The 26,684-nt window shown below is 41.5% G+C and overlaps 4 protein-coding genes across 4 annotated transcripts; 1 reads left to right on the forward strand and 3 right to left on the reverse strand.

Moving 5' to 3' along the window:
* Positions 1 to 1,061: 1,061 nt before the first annotated feature.
* LOC134674368 (GPN-loop GTPase 3) lies at positions 1,062 to 4,574 on the reverse strand. Its single transcript, XM_063532429.1, has 5 exons — positions 4,334 to 4,574; positions 3,940 to 4,136; positions 2,878 to 3,092; positions 2,332 to 2,437; positions 1,062 to 1,364 (listed from the first exon to the last, which is right to left on the reverse strand). The coding sequence occupies exons 1-5, from the start codon at positions 4,376 to 4,378 to the stop codon at positions 1,100 to 1,102; spliced, it is 828 nt and encodes a 275-aa protein (XP_063388499.1). The 5' UTR covers positions 4,379 to 4,574; the 3' UTR covers positions 1,062 to 1,099.
* An 884-nt stretch (positions 4,575 to 5,458) lies between these two features.
* LOC134674342 (major heat shock 70 kDa protein Ab-like) lies at positions 5,459 to 7,603 on the forward strand. The gene has a single exon (XM_063532390.1). The coding sequence runs from the start codon at positions 5,543 to 5,545 to the stop codon at positions 7,418 to 7,420; it is 1,878 nt and encodes a 625-aa protein (XP_063388460.1). The 5' UTR covers positions 5,459 to 5,542; the 3' UTR covers positions 7,421 to 7,603.
* Positions 7,604 to 8,002: 399 nt separating this feature from the next.
* On the reverse strand, positions 8,003 to 13,982 carry LOC134674807 (juvenile hormone epoxide hydrolase-like). Its single transcript, XM_063532959.1, has 8 exons — positions 13,818 to 13,982; positions 13,176 to 13,334; positions 12,586 to 12,778; positions 10,741 to 10,937; positions 10,134 to 10,315; positions 9,341 to 9,507; positions 8,516 to 8,756; positions 8,003 to 8,214 (listed from the first exon to the last, which is right to left on the reverse strand). The coding sequence occupies exons 1-8, from the start codon at positions 13,980 to 13,982 to the stop codon at positions 8,004 to 8,006; spliced, it is 1,515 nt and encodes a 504-aa protein (XP_063389029.1). The 3' UTR covers position 8,003.
* A 2,581-nt stretch (positions 13,983 to 16,563) lies between these two features.
* LOC134674808 (juvenile hormone epoxide hydrolase-like) lies at positions 16,564 to 25,727 on the reverse strand. Its single transcript, XM_063532960.1, has 10 exons — positions 25,575 to 25,727; positions 24,894 to 25,052; positions 24,454 to 24,646; positions 22,092 to 22,316; positions 20,865 to 20,881; positions 19,505 to 19,686; positions 18,295 to 18,461; positions 17,609 to 17,839; positions 17,231 to 17,304; positions 16,564 to 16,911 (listed from the first exon to the last, which is right to left on the reverse strand). The coding sequence occupies exons 1-10, from the start codon at positions 25,725 to 25,727 to the stop codon at positions 16,639 to 16,641; spliced, it is 1,674 nt and encodes a 557-aa protein (XP_063389030.1). The 3' UTR covers positions 16,564 to 16,638.
* Between the last annotated feature and the right edge of the window lie 957 nt (positions 25,728 to 26,684).

A 26,684-nucleotide genomic window follows, 5' to 3' on the forward strand; every position in this document is an offset into this window, starting at 1 on the left:
CCACCTGCACCAACCCACTAACCTAGGGTTAAGCGGTTAAACTGTTAACCCATTGTCAAAATGTACTGGTAACCATGGTAAATCCAGGTTTAACCGGTTAACCCCGGGTTATTGAATGGTGCAAGTGGGCCTAAGGTGCTCAAATATTATGTCAAACCGGCTAAGTGCGAGTCGGACTCGCGCACAAATGGTTCCGTATCATTACGCTATAAACGGCAAAATAAATCACGTTTGTTGTATGGGAGCCTCACCTAAATATTTATTTGAGCACTTTAGTATTCTTATTCTTATATTAACCGATTCGTTGCGTGTTCAATTTTCGAAAACTTTTGGCGCGGAACAATCATTTCATGACACGGCAGCCATGCCATGCGCCATAGAATATGATAACACGCCTACCGTGTCATCAGCCATGTGTAAAAAGCATTGATGACACGGCAGGCGTGTCATCAGCACCGAATCGGTTAAACCTGACCGTACCAATGCAAGTAGACATGGCGATTGTATTAATCAGAATAGTACGCTTATTGTACTGCGCGTGGTCGCGAACGTTATGTTATTACGGTATACTGTAGCTAGGTAATTAGGCTCATGTTTACGTTTATGGAATAAACTGCATTTTTCCTATTCAGACTTGTTTTTTTTTTTCACCTATTCAGCGACAATAATATATATATTGTGTAGGTATTTTGTGTAAAGTGCCAAAAATTTTAGTGTCCACTAAGTGGTCCACAAGTCTTGTCCCCGCCTCATTTATGGGACGGTCACATAAATGGGAATGATTTATATGAAGCGCCTTTTCCCACCTGGGCCCAGCGGGGACCAAATGGGAATACACCAAGTTGACAGCTGATGTAGATGGCTCCGTCCCCCTTTATCTAACGATAGAAGGTGCGTTCGTTCGTTCGTTTCAAATATGAAAATTGGCGAGAGGTCGCACAGGACCAGGACCGAGAAAAGTGGCGCTGTCTTGTGTTGGAGGCCAAGTCTCATTTTGGGTCGCTGAGTCAATGGAGTAAGTAAGTAAAATATGACGGCAAGAAAAAAACATTTTAGTAAAACATATCACATTTTATTATAAACAAACCCTACTACTAATTCATTCATCATCATCTGGATCTGGTTCATCAAAATCTCTAATCTTCACATCGGCATCCTCTCCATACTGTATAATATTATCTATGGTCAGCAAGATGTCGTCTATGCTCTCCTCTTTCTTTATATCCAACGGGTAAAACCGGACGAGGCTGAAATTCTCTATGACTTCGCCGATCGCCTCTGTCAGCTTGGCGTATTTTGAGTGCCATTTGGATTTTGAGTGGCGCATGTCAGCTAGAAGGATGTGCGGGTCTGGGTCTAGGTAGCTGAAAAAAAGTTTGTATTAATTTCTTGCTGTCTGTGTATTATGTAAGGGTATTTATTACTTAGTAATCCCAAATGGTTGGCTTTTGTTCGCTCAATGGGTATTGGGTAGTAAATGAAGAAAAACTAATAAAAAACCGGGCAAGTGCGAGTCGGACTCGCGCACGAAGGGTTCCGTACCATAATGCAAAAAAAAAACGGTCACCCATCCAAGTACTGACCACTCCCGACGTTGCTTAACTTTGGTCAAAAATCACGTTTGTTGTATGGGAGCCCCATTTAAATCTTTATTTTATTCTATTTTTAGTATTTGTTGTTATAGCGGCAACAGAAATACATCATCTGTGAAAATTTCAACTGTCTAGCTATCACGGTTCGTGAGATACAGCCCGGTGACAGACAGACGGACAGACGGACGGACGGACGGACGGACGGACGGACGGACGGACGGACAGCGAAGTCTTAGTAATAGGGTCCCGTTTTACCCTTTGGGTACGGAACCCTAAAAAAAGTGAATAGCAGTTAATTTTAACACTCCCAATACTCCCTATATCTATAAGCTATAAATCAATAGGCCATTTTACTAAGGAGTCAAATCATCTACAGATGTAAGTAGTGCATGAAAAACTCATGGGAACAGCTCTTGAGTAGTTGACGGATCTTCTCTAGGGGGGTAGGGGGTAATTGCACAAAAAGATCCCTATGGGTCGAAGTGTATCCGCAAGGGCCCCCGAAAACAATAAGATAAATAGTGCATAATTGTTTTCCATCGTTTATTCTCGGAAACCTTCGTATTTGTTGTCATGCTAGTTCAGTCAACGTCAACTTTTTGTACCGAGCCTGACTGAAATAGCAAGACACGTTAGTACATTTCCGTAAAAATGCGAAAGAAAACGATTATGCACTACATCTGTACCCTATTCCTACGCTAAGCCAGCCGGCTTGGTCCGATCAGATAAATGTCGGTACCTGTCAAGTTGACTCCTGGCCGATTTGCTGAGTAGGTCCATCTTTGAGAGGATGTTGACGTGTGGCAACTCCAGGTTCACCATCACGCTGAGGGCCGCCATTGTACCTGAAAAACCAATGAGCACTAAGAGGCCATTCATTTATTACCATACCTAATGGCTGAAAATCTGTTGACCTTATTGTTAAGGTTTGTCAGTCGTCCATTAAGAATGATGCTGAGTGTTCCGAACAAAACTGTTCACGGAACACTTATTTTGTTTAAAATTAAATCAATTATGCTCACATCTGAAGAGTTCTTTCAAATATTAGTAAAATAACCAAGTAGGTATAATGTCATGTGTATAGACGATTTTTGCTATAGAAAGGAAACCGAGTTTTCGTATGCCCCTCTCGTATGCGTTTAAGGGCATAATAAGGGGTCGGAAATTTCTACTTTATGTATGCAGTAACTTTGAAATGATACTGCAGGTGAAATTAAATTTTTAGGTAACTGTTAGAGCTAGAGTTGTTAAAAATTATTTAGGAGTTTTGTAAAATAAAAAGTACCTGATAGGAACTTGGCTCCATCTACCATAAATTGTGAGTCCACCATGAACACGACACAGATCCTGAAGTTCCACCGCTGCAGCTGGTCCACCAGCCGCCTCATCACCGTCAGGTGTGTGTACAGCTCTATCTGGCCGGGGCAGTCGAAAAGGATGTAGTCGTCGTCTACGTCTCCAAGCTGCTCTTCAAGCCAATCACAGTTTTCTAGAAGAGTTCTGAAATATGACATATAACTTTCTAATTACTTACTTTTTTAAATTTTGTTTTAATTTTTAATCTTTTGAATGCCTATGTAAATAGAAAATTAACCAACTAAATTGCAAAGTTATCATACTGTGCAATGAAGCATAGAGTGAAAGACCAAGCTAACTCTGTAATTTGCAAAGACTAAGTGTGGCAATGTTACCATTAATGTCAAATTTCTATGAAAATATGACATTCAAATTTCTATAAAAATATGACATTTATAATGACACTCCTCACTTAGTTCTTTTTAAGTCAGTGCAAAGTTAGACAGTTTATCTTAGACGGCTACAGATACAAATAAAATAAACAGCGGGGTAACACTGCTTGTGTGATGTGGACCTTTGGACCCGGCATGGCTCAGAACGGGTTTTAGTTTCTTAAGTTTTGTACATATTGTAAAATGTATCCTCTGTGAGATAATTAATACAATAAATAAAATAAAAGTATTTTTTTAAATTATTAAAAGTGTAGAACTCAGTACAATTAGTTTTACAATAATTTATTTGCTCAAATGTAATAAATTTATGGGGTTTATTTAGTGTTTAGGGCCTTTGAATGCAATAACAACATACATCAAGCATATAAATTGAGATCATTCTGCCTGTGAAGCCTATGGTCCTGGGTTTGAATCCCAGTAAGGGCATTTATTTGTGTGATGACACAGATATTTGTTCCTGAGTCATGGTTGTTTTCTATGTATTTAAGTACATATTTATATATTATATATAGAGAGACACAAGTGATTATAATCAATAACAATCTTTAGCAGCAAAATTTTAGTAAAGAGTATTCAATTCAGTTAACTATAATACTTACTCTACACAGAAAACGAGCCCGCCATTAGGCCCGAACTGCAACTCCTCGTCCTCCATGGCATCGTCCAGGTGTATGAGCTCCCGGATGTCCACGAGCGGCTCGTAGTCGAAGTGCTCCGCCGCCGGGTCCAGGTTCACCACCTCCACTATCCGCTTCGAGTCCGAAGCATGCTTCACTATCGTTGAGCAGTATGTGGACTGCAATTGGAATATTTAGGTATTTTATTGTGAAAGTTACGAATTAGGCAATTTTATAATTAAAGTTAGCGGTGGAGCAGCTATTATTTTAAGTAGAAACATGTGCACAATAAAAATAATAGTTACAATGTTTTAGATAAAAATTTGACGTAATTCTAATAATACATTGTTTTCTTAACAATCAAGAATTAACTTACCTTTCCACTACCAGCGGGACCAACAACTAACTGTGCGTATCGCATTTTTTATATTAAATAAGTGAAATAAAACTTGTACATATGATTTGTAGGTTATATTGCAAACGTACAAAATTATAGAGATTTTAGCTATCTACCAACTTATACAAAATATTGTATCACTGTTTAATTTGTTTTAAACCGTGTTAAATGTCACACTTTGGGATTAAACACAACAAAACATGTTATACAGATATTTCTACTCGAATAATAAACAACAGGGCTGCCAGTACATAAATCTTGATTATACGATCCTGTGCCCGTAATTATACGAAATTCGATTGCATTATACGAGTACAAAAAAAAACTATTATTTTAAATCGATTTTTTAGTAACTGGTGAATTTCGGTTTTCACGGTAAGCCCCCAAATTGCGGGGATCTTTCTCTTTTACTCCAATGACAGCGTAATAAGAGTGACAGAGAAAGATGCCCGCAATTTGCGAACTTGGATTTTAGCGGTTATAGCTCACGTTAGTCTACTAGTTAGTCTACCGCGAACCACGTTCAACGTGTTGCCTCCCTGTCATACTTACGTACGTATTTACAAGTGCGACAGAGAGGCAAGACGTCGAACGTGGTTCGCGGTAGGCCCTCTGATTGGCACACTGTTTTTTGAAGCATTAACAGTAGTTTGACATCGGTGTTTTTTTCGTATCCAATTATACCGATTGACCAACTATACGACATGTATACGAAAATAATTTCATTATACGAATTTCGTAGCCTATTATACGATCTGGCAGCCCTGATAAACAATGTTTTGAGACTTTGACACTTTTGACAGTGACAATTGTTTGAAGTTTCCGCGTTTTGTTTTACCACAGTACATTTTTTCTACGGTTTAGGAAGACCGCGCTTTGTTAAACTACTGCACACATTTTGATGAATTTCATATAATTTTCTTTAAACCACATGTTTTTATCAAAACATTGTTTCAGTAAAGTCACATTTACATTATGAGAGTTATGAAGTAACCGAAAGAGCTTCAAAAAATCACGGTTTAACTGGCAGTTATTTTTATTGTAGGTTCGTCATCTTCTATATTCAAACTAGCTTTGAATATAAAAATTGTCAGAAAATCTGTCAAACCTTTTAAACTGATAAAAACAAACCTGACAAGCGCATCAAATACACAAGTGATATTTAAGAGCGATTATTTAACTACTACAATGCCTGCAATTGGTATAGACTTGGGAACGACCTTCTCATGTGTAGGGGTGTGGCAGCATGGCAACGTTGAAATAATAGCGAACGATCAAGGTAACCGCACCACCCCTTCCTACGTCGCGTTTACGGACACCGAGCGTCTCATAGGCGACGCCGCCAAGAACCAAGTGGCTCTCAATCCCAGCAACACCATCTTCGACGCTAAACGACTCATAGGGCGTAAGTTTGATGACCCTAAAATCCAACAAGACATGAAGCACTGGCCATTTAAAGTAGTTAACGATGGTGGCAAGCCGAAGATTCAAGTAGAGTACAAAGGAAAGTCTAAACGATTTGCTCCTGAAGAGATCAGCAGCATGGTGCTGATCAAAATGAAGGAAATAGCTGAAACATACCTTGGTACCTCGGTGAGAGATGCAGTTATTACAGTTCCCGCTTACTTTAACGATTCACAGCGTCAGGCCACGAAGGACGCTGGGGCTATCGCGGGAATGAATGTCCTCAGGATCATAAATGAGCCTACTGCAGCTGCTCTGGCATACGGCTTGGATAAAGACTTGAAAGGAGAACGAAACGTCTTAATATTCGATTTAGGTGGAGGAACCTTCGACGTGTCTATACTGACAATAGACGAAGGATCGCTCTTTGAAGTAAAGGCTACTGCCGGCGACACTCATTTAGGCGGGGAAGACTTTGATAACAGACTTGTAAACTTCTTAGCTGATGAATTTAAACGGAAGCACAAGAAAGACCTGCGAGCTAACCCCAAGGCATTGCGTCGTTTACGCACAGCGGCAGAAAGAGCGAAACGTACGCTGTCTTCAAGTACGGAAGCTAGCATCGAAATTGACGCACTTTATGAAGGAATAGACTTTTTCTCCCGAGTCTCACGAGCACGTTTTGAGGAGCTCAACGCTGATCTCTTTCGAAACACTTTAGAGCCTGTGGAGAAAGCTCTCAAAGACGCAAAGCTAGACAAAGGCTCAATCAACGATATAGTGCTCGTCGGTGGGTCAACGCGAATCCCGAAAATACAGAGTTTGTTGCAAAACTGTTTCAATGGCAAGAAGCTTAATTTATCCATAAACCCTGATGAAGCTGTGGCATACGGTGCGGCGGTACAAGCGGCCATCTTAAGCGGAGAGCGCCATTCCAAAATCCAAGATGTCCTTTTAGTGGACGTTGCTCCTTTATCCCTTGGTATTGAGACAAGTGGTGGCGTCATGACAAAGATAGTCGAACGTAACGCCAAAATACCTTGCAAACAGTCCCAAACATTTACGACTTATTCTGACAACCAGCCAGCTGTCACCGTCCAAGTTTACGAAGGCGAACGAGCTATGACAAAGGATAATAACCTCTTAGGATCTTTTGATTTGACTGGTATACCGCCCGCTCCAAGAGGCGTCCCACAAATAGACGTCTCATTTGACATAGACGCCAATGGAATCCTTAATGTATCTGCGAAAGATAATAGCACAGGCAAGAGCAAGAACATCGTTATAAAGAACGATAAAGGTAGGCTGTCGCAAGCTGACATAGATCGAATGTTATCTGACGCTGAGAAATATAAGTATGAAGACGATTTGCAGAGAGAGAGGATCACCGCAAGGAACAAGTTGGAATCCTACGCTTATGGCGTGAAACAGGCGTTGGACGAAGCTGGAAGTAAACTTGATGCAGAAAAAGCTTCTAACGCCCGTCGTAAGTGTGAGGACACTATCCGTTGGATGGACAGCAACAGTCTAGCTGAGAAAGACGAGTATGAGAGCAAGCTGAAGGATTTGACCATCGCTTGCGCCCCGTTGATGAAGAAGCTCCATGGTGCTGCTGGAAAAACCGGGGGCAGCGATGGACCACTCATTGAAGAAGTTGATTGAATTTGTCTATTTTAATTTAGCTATTGTAGTGTTTTTATTTCGCTATTATGATAAATTGTAGTTGACCCCATTTGTTTTAAAGTCGCTGACTGTTTATATTTTGGTCTGGATATTTTGTTCAAAAATGTACTTGGAGTCTATTTAAATATTTAGTCTAATAAACAGTGAAGGTTTGATTTATAACCTTGAATTTTTTATCTTTAAATGTCTCCTTTCTCTAGGGCTACTATAGGGTTTTACGCGGTCCTCATACTGATGCGGATAGAGGTGTGTGAAGCGAGATCAACGCTATGCTCTAATAGCGATACTTATTCCGCTCGCACGACCTGAGGGGCTACCGCGAAAACAGAAATTCGCAAATTGCGGGGATCTTTCTCTTTTACACCAATGAAGGCGTAATTAGTGACAGAGAAAAATGCCCGCAATTTGCGAACTTCGATTTTCGCGGATATAGCCCAGAGCATACCTACTGTGAAGACCTTATAATGAAACAAATGCTAAATATAAAACCATATCTCTATTTAATAACTCAATACTATAAGTTTCTTACAAACTACTTTTATGACTTTTAACTTTTTGCGCCTTAGTTTCTGCGGACAATTTCCATCTTGGCCACAGAAGTCCATATACTTTCAGCCAGCACCGCCGGCACCTGGAAGGCAGCGAAATGTCCTCCGAAATCCAGCGTGGTCGTCTGCACCAGGTTGGGGTACTTGTCTCGAAGGAAGTCGTCTGGCATGTACACAATCTCGTAGCGAAAGTTGATGGCGGCAAACAAGACGGGTGTCGGAGTCCTGTCCGATAATTTTTTTTTTTTTTTTTTTTAAATTATTATAAAAATTATAAAATTAAAGTAAATTAGTCAGGAGTTCCAAATTCAAGCAATAGCGGTCTTTAACACTTGCTATACAAGTACAGAAGTACAAAATTGGATTCTCTTTAGTGTGTCAGACTTTACACTTGCGTACCCCAGGATTTGGTTTTTAATCTTTGTACAAGCCAATTTACAAAACTGAATGTAAAATTTTTGACATTCAGTGTCAGCTCTTGATCCGCTCTTAGTTTAGGACAATAGTGAACTGATTGGTTACTTACATCAATATGCCAAACGACAATGGATCCCTCCTCAACGCCAGGAACTCGGCATAAGACCGCACAGCAGTCGTCGCACTCTGGCTTGCCCAGTAGATGGTAAAGGTGTCGAGCCAATCGTTCATGTCGTAGTGCCGCGACAAGTTGCCGTCGACGATGAACTGGCCGGTGCGGTCTGTGCCCATCATGATGTTCTCCAGGAGCCAGGAGGTTAAAGCTACTGGGGATTCGTCAAGGCCATGTCCTGGGAATAAAGTTTTTTTTTTATATAAAGGAGGCAAACGAGCAGACGAATCTCCGTTTGGTAAGCGATTACCGTCGTCCATGCACACCTGTAACACCAGAAGGGTTGCCGGCTTAAGTTGGGAGTGCGCTCTTTCCTTAAAGGTTTGAAGGTCGTATCGGTCCGTAAGATACAGTTCGTACGAACGTTGCCTAAGCTAACTCTGCGCCGACTTTGTAGCGACAAAGTATGTAAGTGCCACTATATTCGTGATAAGTTCGTGGTGGCGCTTCCAATCCCTGTTGCTTGCCAAGTCTGTGCACATACTCCTAGCATGACCTTCAGCGTGGCGTGCGCCGAAACGATAAAAGACCGTCGTATACCGACAATCATGGCGGAGGTTCTACGTCAAAGCAATTGAAGTAAATTTAACCTTTTAAACGACACGCGTATCATGTGCGGCGCGTCATTGTGAACCTTGTAGGAATGTACGAATATTGGGTTGTAGTAGCCAATGATCTTCGTTGTAGCCGCGCACGTCAGGTCGTCAGTTGATGGTAGTCTTTGGTGGTCAAAGGATTACTAGTCTTTAGGATTACACTCACCCACGTTATCCGGCTTAGTAGCTTGCATGTGGAAGTAGCCGAAGTGCTCCAAATATTCCTGCAGGCGAGTTGCCAGAGGGTACATCCGATCTTCGTATCGCGCGTCGACGACTGCTGGCGGGTACAGCTGCCCTAGCACCCATTTGGTGAGTGACTGGGGACGGTTACTGGAATAAATGCCATTTGGATTTACCAACACCCGACTCAACAATTTTTTACACAGCCAACTCGGCGAGTGGAGGCAAGCGTTAAAGTTTGCAACAAGTACACGTCTTGGCTGGCCTCAACGGTCGCATTTTTTATGATATAGGAGGCAAGCCAGCAGACGAATCGCCTGATGGTAAGCAATTACCGTCGCCCATGGACCTGCAACATCAGTCGAGTTGCAAGTGTATTGCCAGCTTTTGAAACGGGAGTACGCTTTTTTCCTGTAGGTTTGAAGGCATCGGTTTGATTTAAAAATATATGAGGGGATAATGCACAAGAACTTTAGAATTTGAACTTGTGTAAATGATTGCCCTCAGGCAAAGAGTTATCTAACTTATTGATGAACATGATGAATTAAGTAGGCATTTATTCACATGTATTATTCAATTAATCTTTGCTTCAAGTCACAAGTGTCAATAGATTACAGTAGCCACTATCAGGGCTGTAAGCTTGTTACCGTTGTTTGTTGTTGTTGTTTGTTGTTGTTGTGTTGTTGTTGTTGTTGTTGTTGCTGTGTTGTTGTTGTTGTTGTGTTGTTAAAAAAAGAAGAATGTATCTATCATCTAATGGTAATCAATTCGAATACCTAATAGGAAGGTTAGTATGGAATCCCAGCACCCTCTCAGGGAAGAGTGTAGCAATAGCATCGCCCACCACGTGTCCCACGTCCCCGGCGTGGATGTAGAACTGCGGCTTGCCCAGGCGCAGCATCAGGTTCTTCATGATGATGCCCATCTGATACAGCGCCATGCCTGGCTTGTATGTTGCCTGTAGACATTAAACATATATTATACTTAGTTTACGATGTTAAAGCCCATTCCGGACGGGGACTATTTTTTGCCTATAATTGCCTAATTGCCTATTTGATTAAATTGTCCGGTCGCTATGTACGTAACGTATTACAGCGACATCCCGCACGCACATCAGAACGACGTGCGAATCATATCCAGTGTGCTTAGCGCCATAACGCAAAACAGTAGACTACAGCAGTTAGGGCCTATTTAGCAATAAGCAGTTTTTAACTAAATAGCTAACCAAAAAACCTGGCGAAAAGGGTATAAAGTTGGTCGGTAGAAGTTGGAGCAACATTTACACAGACTTTTAAAAGGATATCGGAGCTTAGGAGGAAAAAGCCTCGATCCTCCTCAATCTGAGTTATCCTGCCATTCCCTTTCCATGAACATGCTACTAACCTCTGAATACCCATATCCCGGTAGGTCCGGCACGACGATCTCGAACACGAAGTCGCAGTCGTCTCTCTCCTCCATCAGGTTCTGAATGACGTGGACGTACTCGAAGGCGGTGACCGGGAAGCCGTGCAGCAGCAGGATCGGGAGCACCTTCTTGCGAGGGTTGGCAGGTCTCATGTGGATGAAGTGGATGTCTAGACCTGAAGATTGAAGTGTCTTAAATATTTTATAGGTTCCTAATTAGTTGATTCTTCTTCTTCGTGGTCTGAGGGACGTGACTCCTATGGGTTATTCTTTCTACCACTGCTCTCCAGGCCTCTCGATCTTCGGCCATCTGCATCGTTGCCTGGAGCGAAGTCTGGGTAATATTTTGGACTGCATCTGACCATCTCCTGGGTGCACGCCCTCTACTCCTTCGTCCGTCGAAAGTGTAATATATAATTAGTTGATAGTGAACTTGTTTTGCATTCCATATTAAATCATGCCAGTTCCGCGTAAATTTTGGATAGCTGGAGGTGTTTGCCGTCCAAAGAAAAGTATAATAAAGGTTCTGACATGGTTTTGATGACTAATGTTGTATGCGGTTAACTTGGGGTCCCTTTGTTTGACATAAAGTCTTAAGTCATAATGTATTGTTTGTCATATTATCATTAGTCCTAAAACTGAAACCGTTAACTTTTCAGGATTTTCGTAAGGTTAACCTATAGAGGTTAGGTTAGGTTAGGTTTGTTTTATGGCTTGCTCACCTTGAACGGGTTGCTCACCTTGTCGTGGTGGAGGGGCTTAGTAACCGTGGCTTGGTCACCCACGGTGAAGCGAAGAGGCAACCGAGGCCGGCCTGTTTGACGGTCGGGCTGGCCCGAGGAGGACGCTCCAAGTGGGCTTGTTAAGCCCGCTTGTGACGCGTTGGAGGTGGACCGTCGAGGAAGACGAGTGTCGGTATTGCGGTGAGCCGTTCTCCCTATCCTCGGCGGCCGAGGTGGGATCGCAGGGGAAGAGGCGTGATGGTATTACGATCGCCACTCGCCCTATCCCCTGCGAACTTGGCGGTGCCGTTCCGCTGTAGCGGCGTTGGTGGGGCTGCAGAGGAAGAGGAGTGTCGGTGTTACGATGTGCCGTTCTCCCTGTCCTCTGCAGCCGAATTGTGGTTTTGCGACAGAACCATAGACCTGATCTGTCGCCGGGCGCCGGAGAACTTTCTGGTGCCCGTAGCTTCCTTGTGGCGGGCTCGGGGGGGTCCGCTACAGTGCAGAACGGAGGCGGAGGAGGAAGGCGCGTCGAACCATCTGGCGCGCCTAGCGTGAAGGGCCTTCGGGCATTTGCGAAGGAGCCGCTCGTGGGCGGCTGCCGCCGGTGGGGTCGCGGATGAGTACGCAAGCGTCCCCGTAACCCCACCAATAGGGCGGCGAGGCGGTATATGGGGGGTTTTTAGTGGGTATACCGTGGGCCTCATTAGCCTAGACGGGAGTCCCACATAACCACTCGGGTCACCCCCCGCACCCGGGTGCATTTTCCCCCCTAAAAAAAAAAAAGGTTTGTTTTATGGCAATCCTGAAAAGTAACGCGTTTCTGAACCAAACAAATTATGACTAACGAAAATGCGGACAAACTAATACATTGGCTCAAAACTTTTTGGGAAACAATAGAGACCTGATAAACTTACTGAATGACCGTGACATATTGCGGAAAGCTATTCAGCCAATCTTCTCTCGCTTCAAAGTCGTACCTAATTGTAAGCCCAGTGATCGAGGATTAGGAAGTCTGCGAGGTAGGTAGGCCTGAGTTACCGTAGGAGTTTGCCGTCCAAAGAAAAATACATGTTGACGATGTTGAATACGTTAAACTTACCTTGAATGTTTGTGACATATTGCGGAAAGCTATTCAGCCAATCTTCTCTCGCTTCAAAGTCGTATTTGTAAGCCCAGTGGTTGAGGAAGTGGGCGACGTAGGCGGCGTGGGTACCGTAAGTGTTGGCCACGCCGTGGAGCGCACGCGTAATGTTCCGACGGTAGTGTATGCGGTAGCGTAGGTCGGATATCATCTGCAATATTTTACTTTAATTGAGCTTTCTGAAAATGTCCTTAATTAACTGGTCACGTAATAGTTAAACAGATACATATAGGTACCTACGAAATAGAAAACTAGAACAGACAGTTGTAAAAACACATGTATCAAAAGGTCTTGCTTTCAGAACCAGTCTTTAACGTTTGAATCATGAGGAAGAGGAGCAGGAGGAGGTATATGAGTACGTACCTACTCATATTAAAGTTGAAGATGATAAAATTAATCGCACACATAGGTAGGAAACAATCTCACAAGAAACATCTGTTTTATGGCGTGACTAGATTCAAAACGGAGACGCAGACGGCCTAATACGGTTTTGTGTCAATCGATGGGGTAAACCGAGTATAATTTTGTGACTAATAGAAAGATCTTACCTCATCGGAGAAATGCACTGTAAACCTCCTAATACTGGTGTCTCTGTACTGGTTGTCCCCCCACCAACGTTCAGGCACGCGGGGTGGGGGTTGCGCGGGGAAGGCCAGGTCCACCAAGTGCACTGCTCCCTTTAGAGCTGCGTGGAAAGCAACTCGATTCTGTAATAATAATAATATTTCATGGTGGTTTCATTTCATCTCTTCATGTGGCATAAAATAACCCTACTATAGTTCAATACGTATCCATACCAATGGTTTGGTTTGTTTTCCCTTGAAAATTATTTGCCTTAGAATTGGTTCATTCAAATAATAGTGTAATATATGTATTTGACTAAGGTTTGAGCTACTTTCAGACCACAGTTAAGGAATTCTGGACTATATAGTTGGGTGGTTTTCATAAAGATGTATACACTCACCTACCTACTTCTAGCTACTTCTTGCTTAGCTACTTCTGCTGCTGGCTATACCTGTGTATGAGTACAGTCAGTATCTATTCGAATTAGAGGATGAGCCAAAACTATCTCCCACAGGATCTACCAATATCTTAACCAATACCCAGTGGGCCGACACGCAATTGGCCGGTTTTTTACATTGTTATTAAAACCTACAGTTACGTTTTTTAACGAATAGGTAAGTACTTACTACTGTTCCAAAGGCGCTTTTGAAGATATCAGCAAGCACTGGAAACACTATGTTGATCGTTTCCAGGAGACCTTCCACCGGGCTTGTGTCTGGTAAATCGTCATTTCTTTTGACTTTACACTCACATGCCACGAACACGAGACACAAGAGCAAGGACACACGCATCATTGGACTTTTACCACAGAATAAAAGCACTAAGTAAAACAGTGTATGCAACAGTAAATAATTAGGCATTAAAACACTAGTATGATTATATTATGAAACTCACATCGTTCGTTTCATAAGCCCTATGTAGCAATCGCATAAACTACTATTATCTACACACATATCATAAACCCTCTATGATGCGTTCATAATCGCAAATTACGTCCAGCATAAAGATACGTTTTATTCTAAATGAAATGTCAATTGAAAACTGTGTGATCAAATGTCGCTATGGCGGTCGTAACATGCGGTTCCTGAATAAATCATAGTGAGGTTATAATATGTGTACCTATAGATAAATCTGGTGTAGGTAGAGTTAGACCAAGAAAAGTCTGCAACAATTTTTATCGCAGTGTAAGCGTTATTGAGTCATAATTACACAGAAGTTTGACGTTTAAAATAACACTTGCACTGCGTGTGCTATCAAAATCGTTGCAGACCTGTCTTGGCGTAATTCGTAACTGTAGGTAGGAATAACACTTGCACTGCAGACTTGTCTCGGTGTACGTAACTGTGTGATGTAAATGTAAACCTACACTCCTATTTTAATGCCCTTCATTATGTAGCGGTCACATAAACTATTATTATGTACAAAGTAAATATCAATACATGTTGACTAGAGTGCACCTAACACCAAGGTAACACACTGAAACTGCAAACCTGATTGTTTATCGAGTCGATTAATTTATTCCAGACGTTTTGTTCGGTATGTTGTACATTGTACACGGTATCGGTGCATTGCTAATCGGCAGTTGTTTGCTACTTCGTAATCGGGTCTTCATTATCAAACTCATTTGAGGTATTAGGAATTATATCGTAAACGAATTTATTAGGTTAGGTTAATTAGAAGGAAAACGTTGTGAGGAAAAGGGCTAATTTGAACTTAGGTATATTTTTAGGGTTCCGTACCCAAAGGGTAAAACGGGACCCTATTACTAAGACTCTGCTGTCCGTCCGCCCATCCGTCCGTCTGTCACCAGGCTGTATCTCACGAACCTAGACTGTTGAAATTTTCACAAATGATGTATTTCTGTTGCCGCTATATCAACAAATACTAAAAAAAGAATTAAATAAAGAGTTATGTGGGGCTCCCATACAACAAACGTGATTTTTGACCGAAGTTAAGCAACGTCGGGCGGGGTCAGTACTTGGATGGGTGACCGTTTTTTTTTTGCCTTTTTTTGCATTATGATACGGAACCCTTCGTGCACGAGTCTGACTCGCACTTGCCCGATTTTTATGTCAAAATATTATAGTCTAGTTTCCTCTCTGGGTTACAAGGATCCGAGAGGGCCAACAAAATTTCGTTATTCCATGATGACCATCGTTTGCAGAAAATGTATCGAAAAACTACGTTGAACATAAATAATGTATGGCGTAATGGCGTTTCGTTTCGTTTTCTTTGGTTGGGCTTGGCCCCCAGGCAGGTAAATATAGAAATATAGCTTTTTTTTTGGGGAGGGCCTCAGATGATGTCAGACTTCGTTATTATTATTAATAAACTTAATATTGCTCAATAATTCATTTATTTACATACATACAATATATATACAGTGGTACAACGAAATTAATAACTAGCTTAAATCTAAAATAGGCCCCTGAGGCATTGTACCAAGGATGCTGGCGGATGCTCAATTAGTTTAATGTTGCTTGTCTCTCTGTCATATTGACTTACCTATGTAGGTCATTTACGAATGGAGGTCCAAGGGGGAGGCCTATGTTCTGCAGTGGACGTCTTATGGCTGAGATGATGATGATGTAGGTATATGTATAAAAAATTATAAAACATAAATTAACTAATTGAGGTTTGTACACTTTTATTTACGGGGCTTATTACCATATTCATGACTGTATAGAGTAAAAGTATTTATTCATATGAGTTGCATTTTAAAAAGGCAAATATTATTCTTACGTACTTAATAATGAACCTATTTTTGCATGTGATGGCGTAAGTAATGTTTTTTGTAATAACCTATGTTACCCGTACTCCGCTCCGTACCAACTAGTTTCTGCCCGCGACTCCGTCTGCGTGGGATGAATTGATGATGCGTATTATGATAGATAAAAACTATCCTATCCTATGTTCACGCACAGTTCTACGCAGTAACACATAGATGATGATAAAAACTAATCCTATAGTTCGTTTTTTTTAGCATTAGAAAGAAGTTGCAAGAAGGTAAGCGATCTTGACATGTCATTAATTGAAAAACGCTTTTTAAAAATCAAAAACTATTACTTATGAAAGCAAGAAGAATATAAATTATCGTATTAGATTCATAATTGTTACATATTTGCCGTAACTTATTTTTAAAATGTGTTTTTCAATTAAATGACACATCAAGATTGTTTATTTACCTTATTTCTAATGCTAAAAAAAACGAACTATATGTTCACACAGTTCTACACAGTAACACATACATCTAGAATAACGTTTACGCTAGGAGCCGTAGGTTCAGAGAGCGGAGTTTAAAAAAACCGTACCGCTTTTTTAGATCACAAAACAAACAAACAAATTGAGGATTTTCTCTAAGGACTTTATCGATTTGAATCCTGACATTTAGCCTGAATTGCCTAAGATCCTGTCCAATTGCCTGCGCACTCGAGCCACACCGGCCCCCTAGTTTCCATGGAACTGTTCCATCTTGGCTACGGCAGTCCGTATGCTGTCAGCCAGGACCTCGGGCTCCTGGTAGCCGGCGAAGTGCCCGCCGAAGTCCAGCGTGTTGGACTGCACCAGGTTGGGGTACTTGTCCCGGAGGAAGTCGTCCGGCTGGTAGATCAGCTCGTGCCGGAAGTTGATGGCGGCGAACGGGACGGGTGTTGGGGTCCTGTTGAAATAGTTATTTAAGCGTATGGCGTAACATTGTAGACAATATAAATAAAAGCAGAACTTATTATTATAAGCAGAGCGGCTACCGCGAAAACCGATATTCGCAAATTGCGGGGATCTTTCTCTTTTACTCCAACGAAGGCGTAATTTTAGTGACAGAGAAAAATCCCCGCAATTTGCGAACTTCGATTTTCGCGGTTATAGCCCAGACATCCAGGCCACGCAGCCAACCAATCGCGTCAAGTGTCAGATTGTTACAGTGGCTCTCCAGCTTGTCTTAGAAATGTCTCGAAATATTGTTTAATTTGATATAACGAAGAGTGAGGACCATATACGAGTAAGTACAACATGACAAGGTAGAAGAAAAAACGAAACGCACCGCCAACGCCTCCACATATGCCGTCGTCGTGCTCTGACACGTCCAGTGCACAGTATAACTACCTTTACCAGTACCTTTAATATCACATACATGAAGATACTCATAGACAACGGGTCCCGATGCACCACCAACGCCTCCGCATACGACCTGGCCGCGGTCGTAATGTTCTGACACGCCCAGTGCACGGTCAACGAGTCGTAGAACTGTCAGTCCCTCTAACATCACTTACATGAAGATACTCATAGATAACGGGTCCTGGTGCACCGCCAAGGCCTCCGCATACGACCTGGCCGCGGTCGTCATGCTCTAACACGCCCAGTGCACGGTGAACGAGTCGTAGAACTGTCAGTCCCTTTAACATCACTTACATGGAGATACTCATAGACAAAGGGTCTTGATGCACCGCCAACGCCTCCGCATACGACCTGGCCGCGGTCGTCATACTCCGACACGCCCAGTGCACGGTGAACGAGTCGTAAAAGTCATCCATGTTATAGTTGGCCGACAGGTTTCCGTCGATGAGTCTCTCACCGGCCACGTCCGTGGCCATGATCAGGTTCTGGATCAGCCAGGAGGCGTGGGCGACTGGGGAGTCGTCCAGACCGTGACCTGGAAAGTCACATTTGTTTGAATTGGTGTGTACAGCCTGGCAAAAAGAGTAGACATTAAAAAGTGGCAACACTGTTAGTGTCGTCCCGTTCTCTTGTATAGATTGATTTGAAAGTGACGACACTACAGTGTTGCCACTTTTTTATTTCTACCAGGCTGTAGAAACAAAAATGTAGTTTTTACCAGAAGGGGTAATCACAAATTATAAATTCCTTGTTTTAGAAATCTTACGACATGTTAGGATATTTAGGCACTGCGTGGAGATTTCAGGTTCAGGAGGTATGATCATAATATAGGTGAGAGATGTTCTTCGACAGATGCTAGCTGCTTATTACCTCGTTGGGGCTGTCAATAAATTAAATACAAGATACAGATATCGGGACGTTTACAAAGAAAATAAGGGAAACATATTTCCAACAGAGGATATTACACCAGTATATTTAAAACACACTCACCAACGTTGTCCGGCTTCGAAGCCTGCATATGGAAGTAGCCAAAATTTTCCAGATAGAACTTCAGGCGAGCTGTCAGTGGATACAGTCGGTCTTCGTATTGGGCCTCCACGACGGCCGGCGGGTACAGCTGTCCCAGCAGCAGTTTGGCCATTGTCCGAGGGCGCGTACTGGAATTTGAGGATGACAATTTGATTTGATATAGTACTTACTGCTGCTCTGATATTCAGCTAAATCAAAACAGGCAAAACAGCTCCTTCACGCTGCGGCAATAATTAGTGTCAACTCTTTACACTTATTTGCGAACCTTCTGAATGCAGTTATGGTTCCTACCACATAAAGATATATGATGAATACATAAGGAATAAATGTAATAAATCAATATTTGGCAGACTACGGATGGACTTCCGCAATTTAACTCCTGATTCAATACCTAAAGTTATAAATATTCATCATCAGTTTGATTTATCTCCTTATATTCAACAGAAAAATCTACAACGAAATTAAAGTTGGTTTGCATCCGTTGAAGCCAAGGTCAGGGCAGTGCAATTACGCTAGGATCTGAATCTCTTAAGTCCGATTTGTAAGTGAGCAGCGAATGTGTAAGAATTATAAGGGGGAAATTCAAGGGGCGTAGGGGAAACAGCACCACTTTCCAGTACTACCAGAATCAGAAGTCAAACAGCGGTGTAATAATTATGCATACACCACTGGTCTTCTTTGTCGGTCCCTCAATACTGAGGATCGTGATCCCTTGGTTTTGCAGCTCCTATGATTTGTCTCCGTCATTCTCGATCTCCCGTAGTCCTCACCGCTTGGTGGAGTTTGCCTGAGGTCTTCTTAACTTGGTCGGACCATCTATTTGGTGGGACCTGCGGTCTTTCGCCTTCCACTTTTCTGACTGGTCTATTTACCTAGCCAATCATGAATGAGTTAACAGGGCCCCTATTCGACATGTACAACTGTCAGATTTCGCGTCCACTTCAATTCAACAGTTGAATGAATCGCATGTTCATCAAGTGCGGATATCCTTTGGCACAACAAATACCTATCAACTTTCTTTTATTACTACTTTAATGGTTTGGTCTGGTTGTCACCCAACTGTGGATTGCTAATGTCAAATTTTGACACAGGATTGTTCAGATTCAACGGAAGTTCACCACGATACGTTAAACCTCGCTTGTCGAATAAGGCCACAGGTATTTATCCATACCTGAACGGGAAGTTAGTATGCAGCCCCAGCACTCTCTCAGGGAAGAGAACAGCGATGGCGTCTCCAACGGCCTGGCCCACGTCCCCGGCGTGGATGTAGAACTGTGGCTTGCCCAGGCGCAGCATCAGGTTCTTCATGATGATGCCCATTTGGTACGGAGCCATACCGATCTTGTATGTCGCCTGGGTATTTCAAGTTAACTATGATATATAGTTTAGTCTGCCAATTGACTAAGGACAGAGTGAAAGTGCTTCCAAAGAGTTAATATGCCTTAATTTAAGTAAACTTATTGGAACTCTCGTGTCGGCAAAATTTATGAATGTAGAGCCAACAGTTTTAGAAATTTATTTCTATCTGATTTCTAAAATGAGCCTGAGCTGAGAAATCTATAAATTTCTCTAAAAAAGTCATTCCAGGTGATTTCAACAAATCGAGTGTGCCGTATGATTTTTGATTTGAATAAAAAAAATTGAGGATATACTTCATGGTGGCAGAAGTGCTGAACCACCACCAGTTTTTTTTTAATCTTTTAATTTCCAAGTTTTGCCCATTCGAAGTTAACAGTGGGGTTATATTCCTGCTTGTACAAAATCAGACCTAACTTTTTTTCTATAAAAGGTAACGAAATAATTATTACTTTTTTTGATTAAGTAAGAAATGTGGATATTATACTGTATGACAAAATTTATCTGAATTAACTACAAAAAAAATGGTGACCACCCGAAGTGTATACCTAATTGGTCAATTATTTCAGTTTTAAATTGGTTCTTGTGCCAACCCTGGTGCATATCAAATATTACTTTTTTCTGAAATATAAAGTACTTGCCGTGTTCATCTTGTAAAATTAATATAATTGTGTTAGATCAATTACTTCTAATAGAAAAATATAAGTGAAAATTGAGAAATTCGAAAAATGCCCGTGTTTGACTCTAAAAAAATCCATGTGGAAGATAAAATAAAAATTTGATTTTAGTCAGCAAATATAGCTGATATCTTCGTTAATTAGATTTAGAAAAAAAAGTTTTGTTATTTTGCCTATTTTTTGAAATATGATTTTTTAAACTGCTCATCTCATACATTTTCGCTCTTGTTGTATTTATGCAGATTAAAATACATATGACCTTAAACTTATAAATATGAATGAATTCGATGGAAAAATATAAATAAAATCCAGACGATTGAAATTTACTTTATATATTTATACAAAAAAAAATCATTTGCAAACCTTTGCTACTTCAAAATTTTCTGAAGTTGAATAACGTCGCACTTTTAATTCATTTTGAGAAATGGGAACGAGGCTATGATAAGAACGTGTATTTTTTATGGTCCTTATATTTTTAAATCGCTCTGATAGATATACCTCAGCTTCTTCGATATCTGATTTTGAGACGAAAAAGAACTTGATCCCATGAATTTGAACAGTCAACTATTAATAACACAAGCAATTACTACAAAGAGTTTGCACCACTTCATTATCTCCTAGATAAATACGATTTCCTATAGAACTTCGATAAGGATTATTGGGCCGTTTACTTATGTTCGTAATTTAGCCATGTAACATGCAAATAAAGCTTGTTAACAAGTCAGGAGGCGTCGGTTATTCACTACACGGCTAAATTAAGAAACATTCGCAAGTGATTCACAATCCTTGTCAGGTAACAGTGCATTGTCGAATTTCTACCCTTATTAAATTTACAAATGAAATTATTGCCATGTCAAAAAAATTATTTGAACATAAAAAACGTAAATAATATCCGTATGACCAATTACCGTCCCATTTTTATTAATTTATAACATAAAACATTTTGTATCGATAGTTGTAAAAAGTAGCATGTTAAAAAAATCATATTTCAAAAAATAGGCAAAATAACAAAACTTTTTTTTCTATATCTAATTAACGAAGAGATCAGCTATATTTGCTGACTAAAATCAAATTTTTATTTTATCTTCCACATGGATTTTTTTTAGAGTCAAACACGAGCATTTTTCGAATTTCTCAATTTTCACTTATATTTTTCTATTAGAAGTAATTGATCTAACACAATTATATTAATTTTACAAGATGAACACGGCAAGTACATTATATTTCAGAAAAAAGTAATATTTGATATGCACCAGGGTTGGCACAAGAACCATTTTAAAATTGCAATAATTGACCAATTAGGTGTACACTTCGGGTGGTCACCATTTTTTTTGTAGTTAATTCAGATAAATTTTGTCATACAGTATAATATCCACATTTCTTACCTAATAAAAAAAAGTAATAATTATTTCGTTACCTTTTATAGAAAAAAAGTTAGGTCTGATTTTGTACAAGCAAGAATTTGACCCCACTGCTAACTTCGAATGGGCAAAACTTGGAAATTAAAAGATAAAAAAAAAACTGGTGGTGGTTCAGCACTTCTGCCACCATGAAATATATCCTCAATTTTTTTTATGCAAATCAAAAATCATGCGGCACACTTTTTAATTCAAATTTGTTGAAATCACATGGAATGACCCTTATTTATTTCGGAAACTACTTCAAGTAGTCGCAATTATGATCGAAAGAGCATGAAAGTTTGTATTTCTCCAAGAAATAGAAGACTGGAAGAAAAATTAATCTTTCTAACCTCTGAATACCCATATCCCGGCAAGTGTGGAACGATCATCTCAAACACAAAGTCACAGTCATCTCTCTCTTCCATCAGGTCTTGGATGACGTAGACAAACTCGAAGGCGGTGACTGGAAATCCGTGCAGCATCAGCAGTGGCAGTACCTTCTTCCCGTGAGGGTTGGGAGCTCTCGCGTGGATGAAGTGGATGTCTAGTCCTGAAGTTGGTAGTTCATGAGTTTTAATTACCTTTACCTACCTCTATAATCTTCAAGGGTGTCATTGCCATTGCCATATATTTAGAAAATTTAAAAGCAATTCAAGCTTAATAAGAGGATCATCCATAACTATCATATATATCTGTTCTAATCGAATCTAGAGAGCAAATCATCATTTTAGCCTATATACGTCCCACTGCTGGGCACAGGCCTCCTCTCATGCGCGAGAGGGCTTGGGCTATAGTCCCCACGCTAGCCCAATGCGGATTGGGGACTTCACATACACCTTTGAATTTCTTCGCAGATGCATGCAGGTTTCCTCACGATGTTTTCCTTCACCGAAAAGCTAGTGGTAAATATCAAATGATATTTCGTACATAAGTTCCGAAAAACTCATTGGTACGAGCCAGGATTTGAACCCGCGACCTCCGGATTGAAAGTCGGACGTCATATCCACTCGGCCATCACCGCTCTCGAGAGCAAATACAAATAAATATTTTGAGGAGTATTGAGTTTAAATTGACCGGAGTAACTAAGCACATAAGTAATTAAGTAGGTAGGTAGTTAGGTATTAGGTATATATTAAGTCCAGAAGTTTTACAATAAATTTGACAGTTCGGGGGCAGTTCTCCACTCTGACACTTACCAAATGGCTACCAGCCCAGTAGTCGAGGAAGTGCGCGAGGTACCCGGCGTGGGAGCCGTAGAGAGGATGGGTGAGGAGATCAATAAGATGACATTACCCTGAATATTCGTAATGCTCTGCGGGAAGCTGTTCAGCCAGCCCTCCCTCGCCCCGAAGTCGTACCCGTCAGCCCAGTAGTCGAGGAAGTGCGCGAGGTACCCGGCGTGGGAGCCGTAGAGAGGATGGGTGAGGAGATCAATAAGATGACATTACCCTGAATATTCGTAATGCTCTGCGGGAAGCTGTTCAGCCAGTTCTCCCTCGCCCCAAAGTCGTATCCGTCAGCCCAGTAGTCGAGGAAGTGCGCGAGGTACCCGGCGTGGGAGCCGTAGAGAGGATGGGTGAGGAGATCAATAAGATGACATTACCCTGAATATTCGTAATGCTCTGCGGGAAGCTTTTCAGCCAGCCCTCCCTCGCCCCGAAGTAGTATCCGTCAGCCCAGTAGTCGAGGAAGTGCGCGAGGTACCCGGCGTGGGAGCCGTAGAGAGGATGGGTGAGGAGATCAATAAGGTGACATTACCCTGAATATTCGCAATGCTCTGCGGGAAGCTGTTCAGCCAGTTCTCCCTCGCCCCAAAGTCGTATCCGTCAGCCCAGTAGTCGAGGAAGTGCGCGAGGTACCCGGCGTGGGAGCCGTAGAGAGGATGGGTAAGATCAACAAGATGACATTACCCTGAATATTCGTAATGCTCTGCGGGAAGCTGTTCAGCCAGTCCTCCCTTGCCCCAAAGTCGTAGTCAGCCCAGTAGTCGAGGAAGTGCGCGAGGTACCCAGCGTGGGTGCCGTAGAGAGGATCCTATGGGTGAGGAGATCAACAAGATGACATTACCCTGAATATCCGTAATGCTCTGCGGGAAGCTGTTCAGCCAGTCCTCCCTCGCCCCGAAGTCGTACCCGTCAGCCCAGTAGTCGAGGAAGTGTGCGAGGTACCCAGCGTGGGAGCCGTAGAGAGGATGGGTGAGGAGATCAACAAGATGACATTACCCTGAATATTCGTAATGCTCTGCGGGAAACTGTTCAGCCAATCCTCCCTCGCCCCGAAGTCGTACCCGTCAGCCCAGTAGTCGAGGAAGTGCGCGAGGTACCCAGCGTGGGAGCCGTAGAGAGGATGGGTGAGGAGATCAACAAGATGACCTTACCCTGAATATTTGTAATGCTCTGCGGGAAGCTGTTCAGCCACTCCTCCCTCGCCCCAAAGTCGTATCCGTCAGCCCAGTAGTCGAGGAAGTGCGCGAGGTACCCGGCGTGGGAGCCGTAGAGAGGATGGGTGAGGAGATCAACAAGATGCCATTACCCTGAATATTCGTTATGCTCTGCGGGAAGCTGTTCAGCCAGTCTTCCCTCGCCCCGAAGTCGTACCCGTCAGCCCAGTAGTCGAGGAAGTGCGCGAGGTACCCAGCGTGGGAGCCGTAGAGAGGATGGGTGAGGAGATTAACAAGATGACATTACCCTGAATATTCGTAATGCTCTGCGGGAAGCTGTTCAGCCAGTCCTCCCTCGCCCCGAAGTCGTACCCGTTAGCCCAGTAGTCAAGAAAGTGCGCGAGGTACCCGGCGTGGGTGCCGTAGGTGTTCCCGGCGTTGTGGAGGGGATGCGTCAGGTTCCGGCGATTGTGGATGCGGTGCCGTAGGTCTGTTATCATCTGCAATAATACTGTCTTTATTAATAAAATAAAACAATCTAAATATCCGTTGAAGGTTTAAAAGTCCTAGTTTCAGTTTAAATTGAAACTTTAGTTTAGTTTCATTCATCATCTTGCTTGGTTCCGATCTACAGCCACGAGGAAAGTGCTGGGTTGAAGTAAGTTCCACGTTCATATTTCATAATGACAACTTTCCATGTTTGCCACGGGGTGTATGTTTTCTGCCGTGGGTCATGTCATATCTCACCTCATCGGAAAAGTGCACAGTGAACCTCCTGACGCTGGTATCACGTTTAGCATGGTCTCCCCACCAGGGTTCAGGGACGCGGGGTAGAGGCTTCGCCGGGAAGGCCAGGTCCACCAGTCGGAGCGCCGCCGATAGCGCTGTTTGGAATGCGGTCTCGTTCTGAAACAGAACTATTTAGTTTGTAGCTGAGGTCTGGTAGAACTATGTTAAATTAATTATTTATAAAGCGAATTATATCTATAAAGAGAAAAAAATACTGTAATGGACAAGACTTCAACTTGCAACTCCTTGGTACAGTCGACGTCAAAGATATGTTTATATTTTTCGCCTTATTACAAAGGCATTAGGTGCAAAAGTGTAAACATATATGACGTCGACTGTACCAACCCGCTATAATATATAATGTAAATGTTACACTTCTTCTGTAGTCTCGAGTTCGAGTCTCACCCGAGAACTTTTCCATTGCTTTTCTAATTCAAAAACTTATAGGCCGACTGCTTTCCAAGTTGGATTTGCTCTTCTGATTTGTCTATCTATTACGTAAATAACTACGCAGTAGTATTTATTAAATTATTCCTATATTGTAAATACCTATTAAATGTTTAATAATACTTCTCCAGTAGGGTATAGTTATTTGTATTAGCGAAACTTATTTCTTCAACCTGATTTTTAACAACTTACCACTTCTCCAAAAACACTGAAGAAGACATCGCAGATCACCGGAAAAGCGTCGACAACCGTCTGCAAAAATCCTGCCAACGGGCTCGAGACCGTCTGACCGTCAACACACTTCACTACCACCAAACACAACAACAAACACGCGGATACACGCATGTCTGGTTTATATTTTATTTTTAATATTTTTTTTTATATATTTTTTTCTCTTACTTGTAATTAAGTAGTTAACTTTAAGTTTGTTATTTTTAACTTTATTGCGTAACTAGTTCAATAGTTTAACTGGTTCCCCACGATACAGGCATAGCCTAGCGGAGACCCCTGACATATTCTGTTATGTGTTTTATTGATATAAAATTTATCCTTATTCTTATAATTACTATTTGTTTATGCGAGTCAGCGTCCCACTGCTGGGCAAAGAATAGATTGAGCAACAGGAGCTAGACAAGCAAATAATTCAGCCCTTTTTTAAGTTTTAAGCGTAACCAACTGAAATGATTATTTTAATTTTAATTTTGCAAGTACGTAAGGCGTTTGAACACATGGCAAGTTTTTAAATAACTAAATTAATGTGTAGTGTATCGTTCTCAAAACTAGAAACTCAACTGATTAACATGCAAAGTCGATCCGTTGAGACGGGTAATTAATTTTCTACAGGGTGTATGATATCCGTTATCCATTGCTTTACTAATCAGTTTCCAATTAATTATTTATTGTAATTGAATTGATTGAATATTTATAGAATATTATACAAGTGCTTACGTACCGTATGTTAGGTTTATTATGCGTAGTGATTTTTACTGTGTTTATATAATTATGTAACCTGTAAACATATGTGTAATTTGTCTTTTGCTCTACACTTACCTGATTATTACCTCCTTATTGACACTGAAATTCTTTCCTATGACATAACTATTATTGTTCAATTTAGTGTACTGTACTTTAAAAAAGACGCACACACACACACACACACATTTTGGAGCTCTTGAAAAAACTTTTTTATTAATTCTTTTTGCTATCTTTATAGATAACTTCTAACGTAATTTATTTATTTATTATTTATAAATACATTTACACGACATTACAGTAAACCAAAACGTCCTGAAACCAACACTA

This window comes from Cydia fagiglandana, chromosome 20, assembly GCF_963556715.1.
Source record: "Cydia fagiglandana chromosome 20, ilCydFagi1.1, whole genome shotgun sequence".
Taxonomy (NCBI): Eukaryota; Metazoa; Arthropoda; class Insecta; order Lepidoptera; family Tortricidae; genus Cydia; species Cydia fagiglandana.

Excerpts from the sequence above, each read along its gene's own strand:
- LOC134674368 (XM_063532429.1), bottom strand. The coding sequence starts at position 4,378 with ATGCGATACGCACAGTTAGTTGTTGGTCCCGCTGGTAGTGGAAAG. Across the intron at positions 3,093-3,939 it reads GGGCTCGTTTTCTGTGTAGA|AACTCTTCTAGAAAACTGTG; the intron begins GTAAGTATTATA and ends GTCATATTTCAG. Across the intron at positions 1,365-2,331 it reads GCCAGGAGTCAACTTGACAG|CTACCTAGACCCAGACCCGC; the intron begins GTACCGACATTT and ends ACTTTTTTTCAG.
- LOC134674342 (XM_063532390.1), top strand. The coding sequence starts at position 5,543 with ATGCCTGCAATTGGTATAGACTTGGGAACGACCTTCTCATGTGTAGGG.
- LOC134674807 (XM_063532959.1), bottom strand. The coding sequence starts at position 13,982 with ATGCGTGTGTCCTTGCTCTTGTGTCTCGTGTTCGTGGCATGTGAGTGT. Across the intron at positions 13,335-13,817 it reads AAAGCGCCTTTGGAACAGTA|AATCGAGTTGCTTTCCACGC; the intron begins GTAAGTACTTAC and ends TTATTATTACAG. Across the intron at positions 8,757-9,340 it reads TACTAAGCCGGATAACGTGG|GACATGGCCTTGACGAATCC; the intron begins GTGAGTGTAATC and ends CTTTATTCCCAG.
- LOC134674808 (XM_063532960.1), bottom strand. The coding sequence starts at position 25,727 with ATGCGTGTATCCGCGTGTTTGTTGTTGTGTTTGGTGGTAGTGAAGTGT. Across the intron at positions 24,647-24,893 it reads CTGTGCACTTTTCCGATGAG|ATGATAACAGACCTACGGCA; the intron begins GTGAGATATGAC and ends GTATTATTGCAG. Across the intron at positions 16,912-17,230 it reads CATATGTGGAGGCGTTGGCG|TTCTGCTTTTATTTATATTG; the intron begins GTGCGTTTCGTT and ends TATAATAATAAG.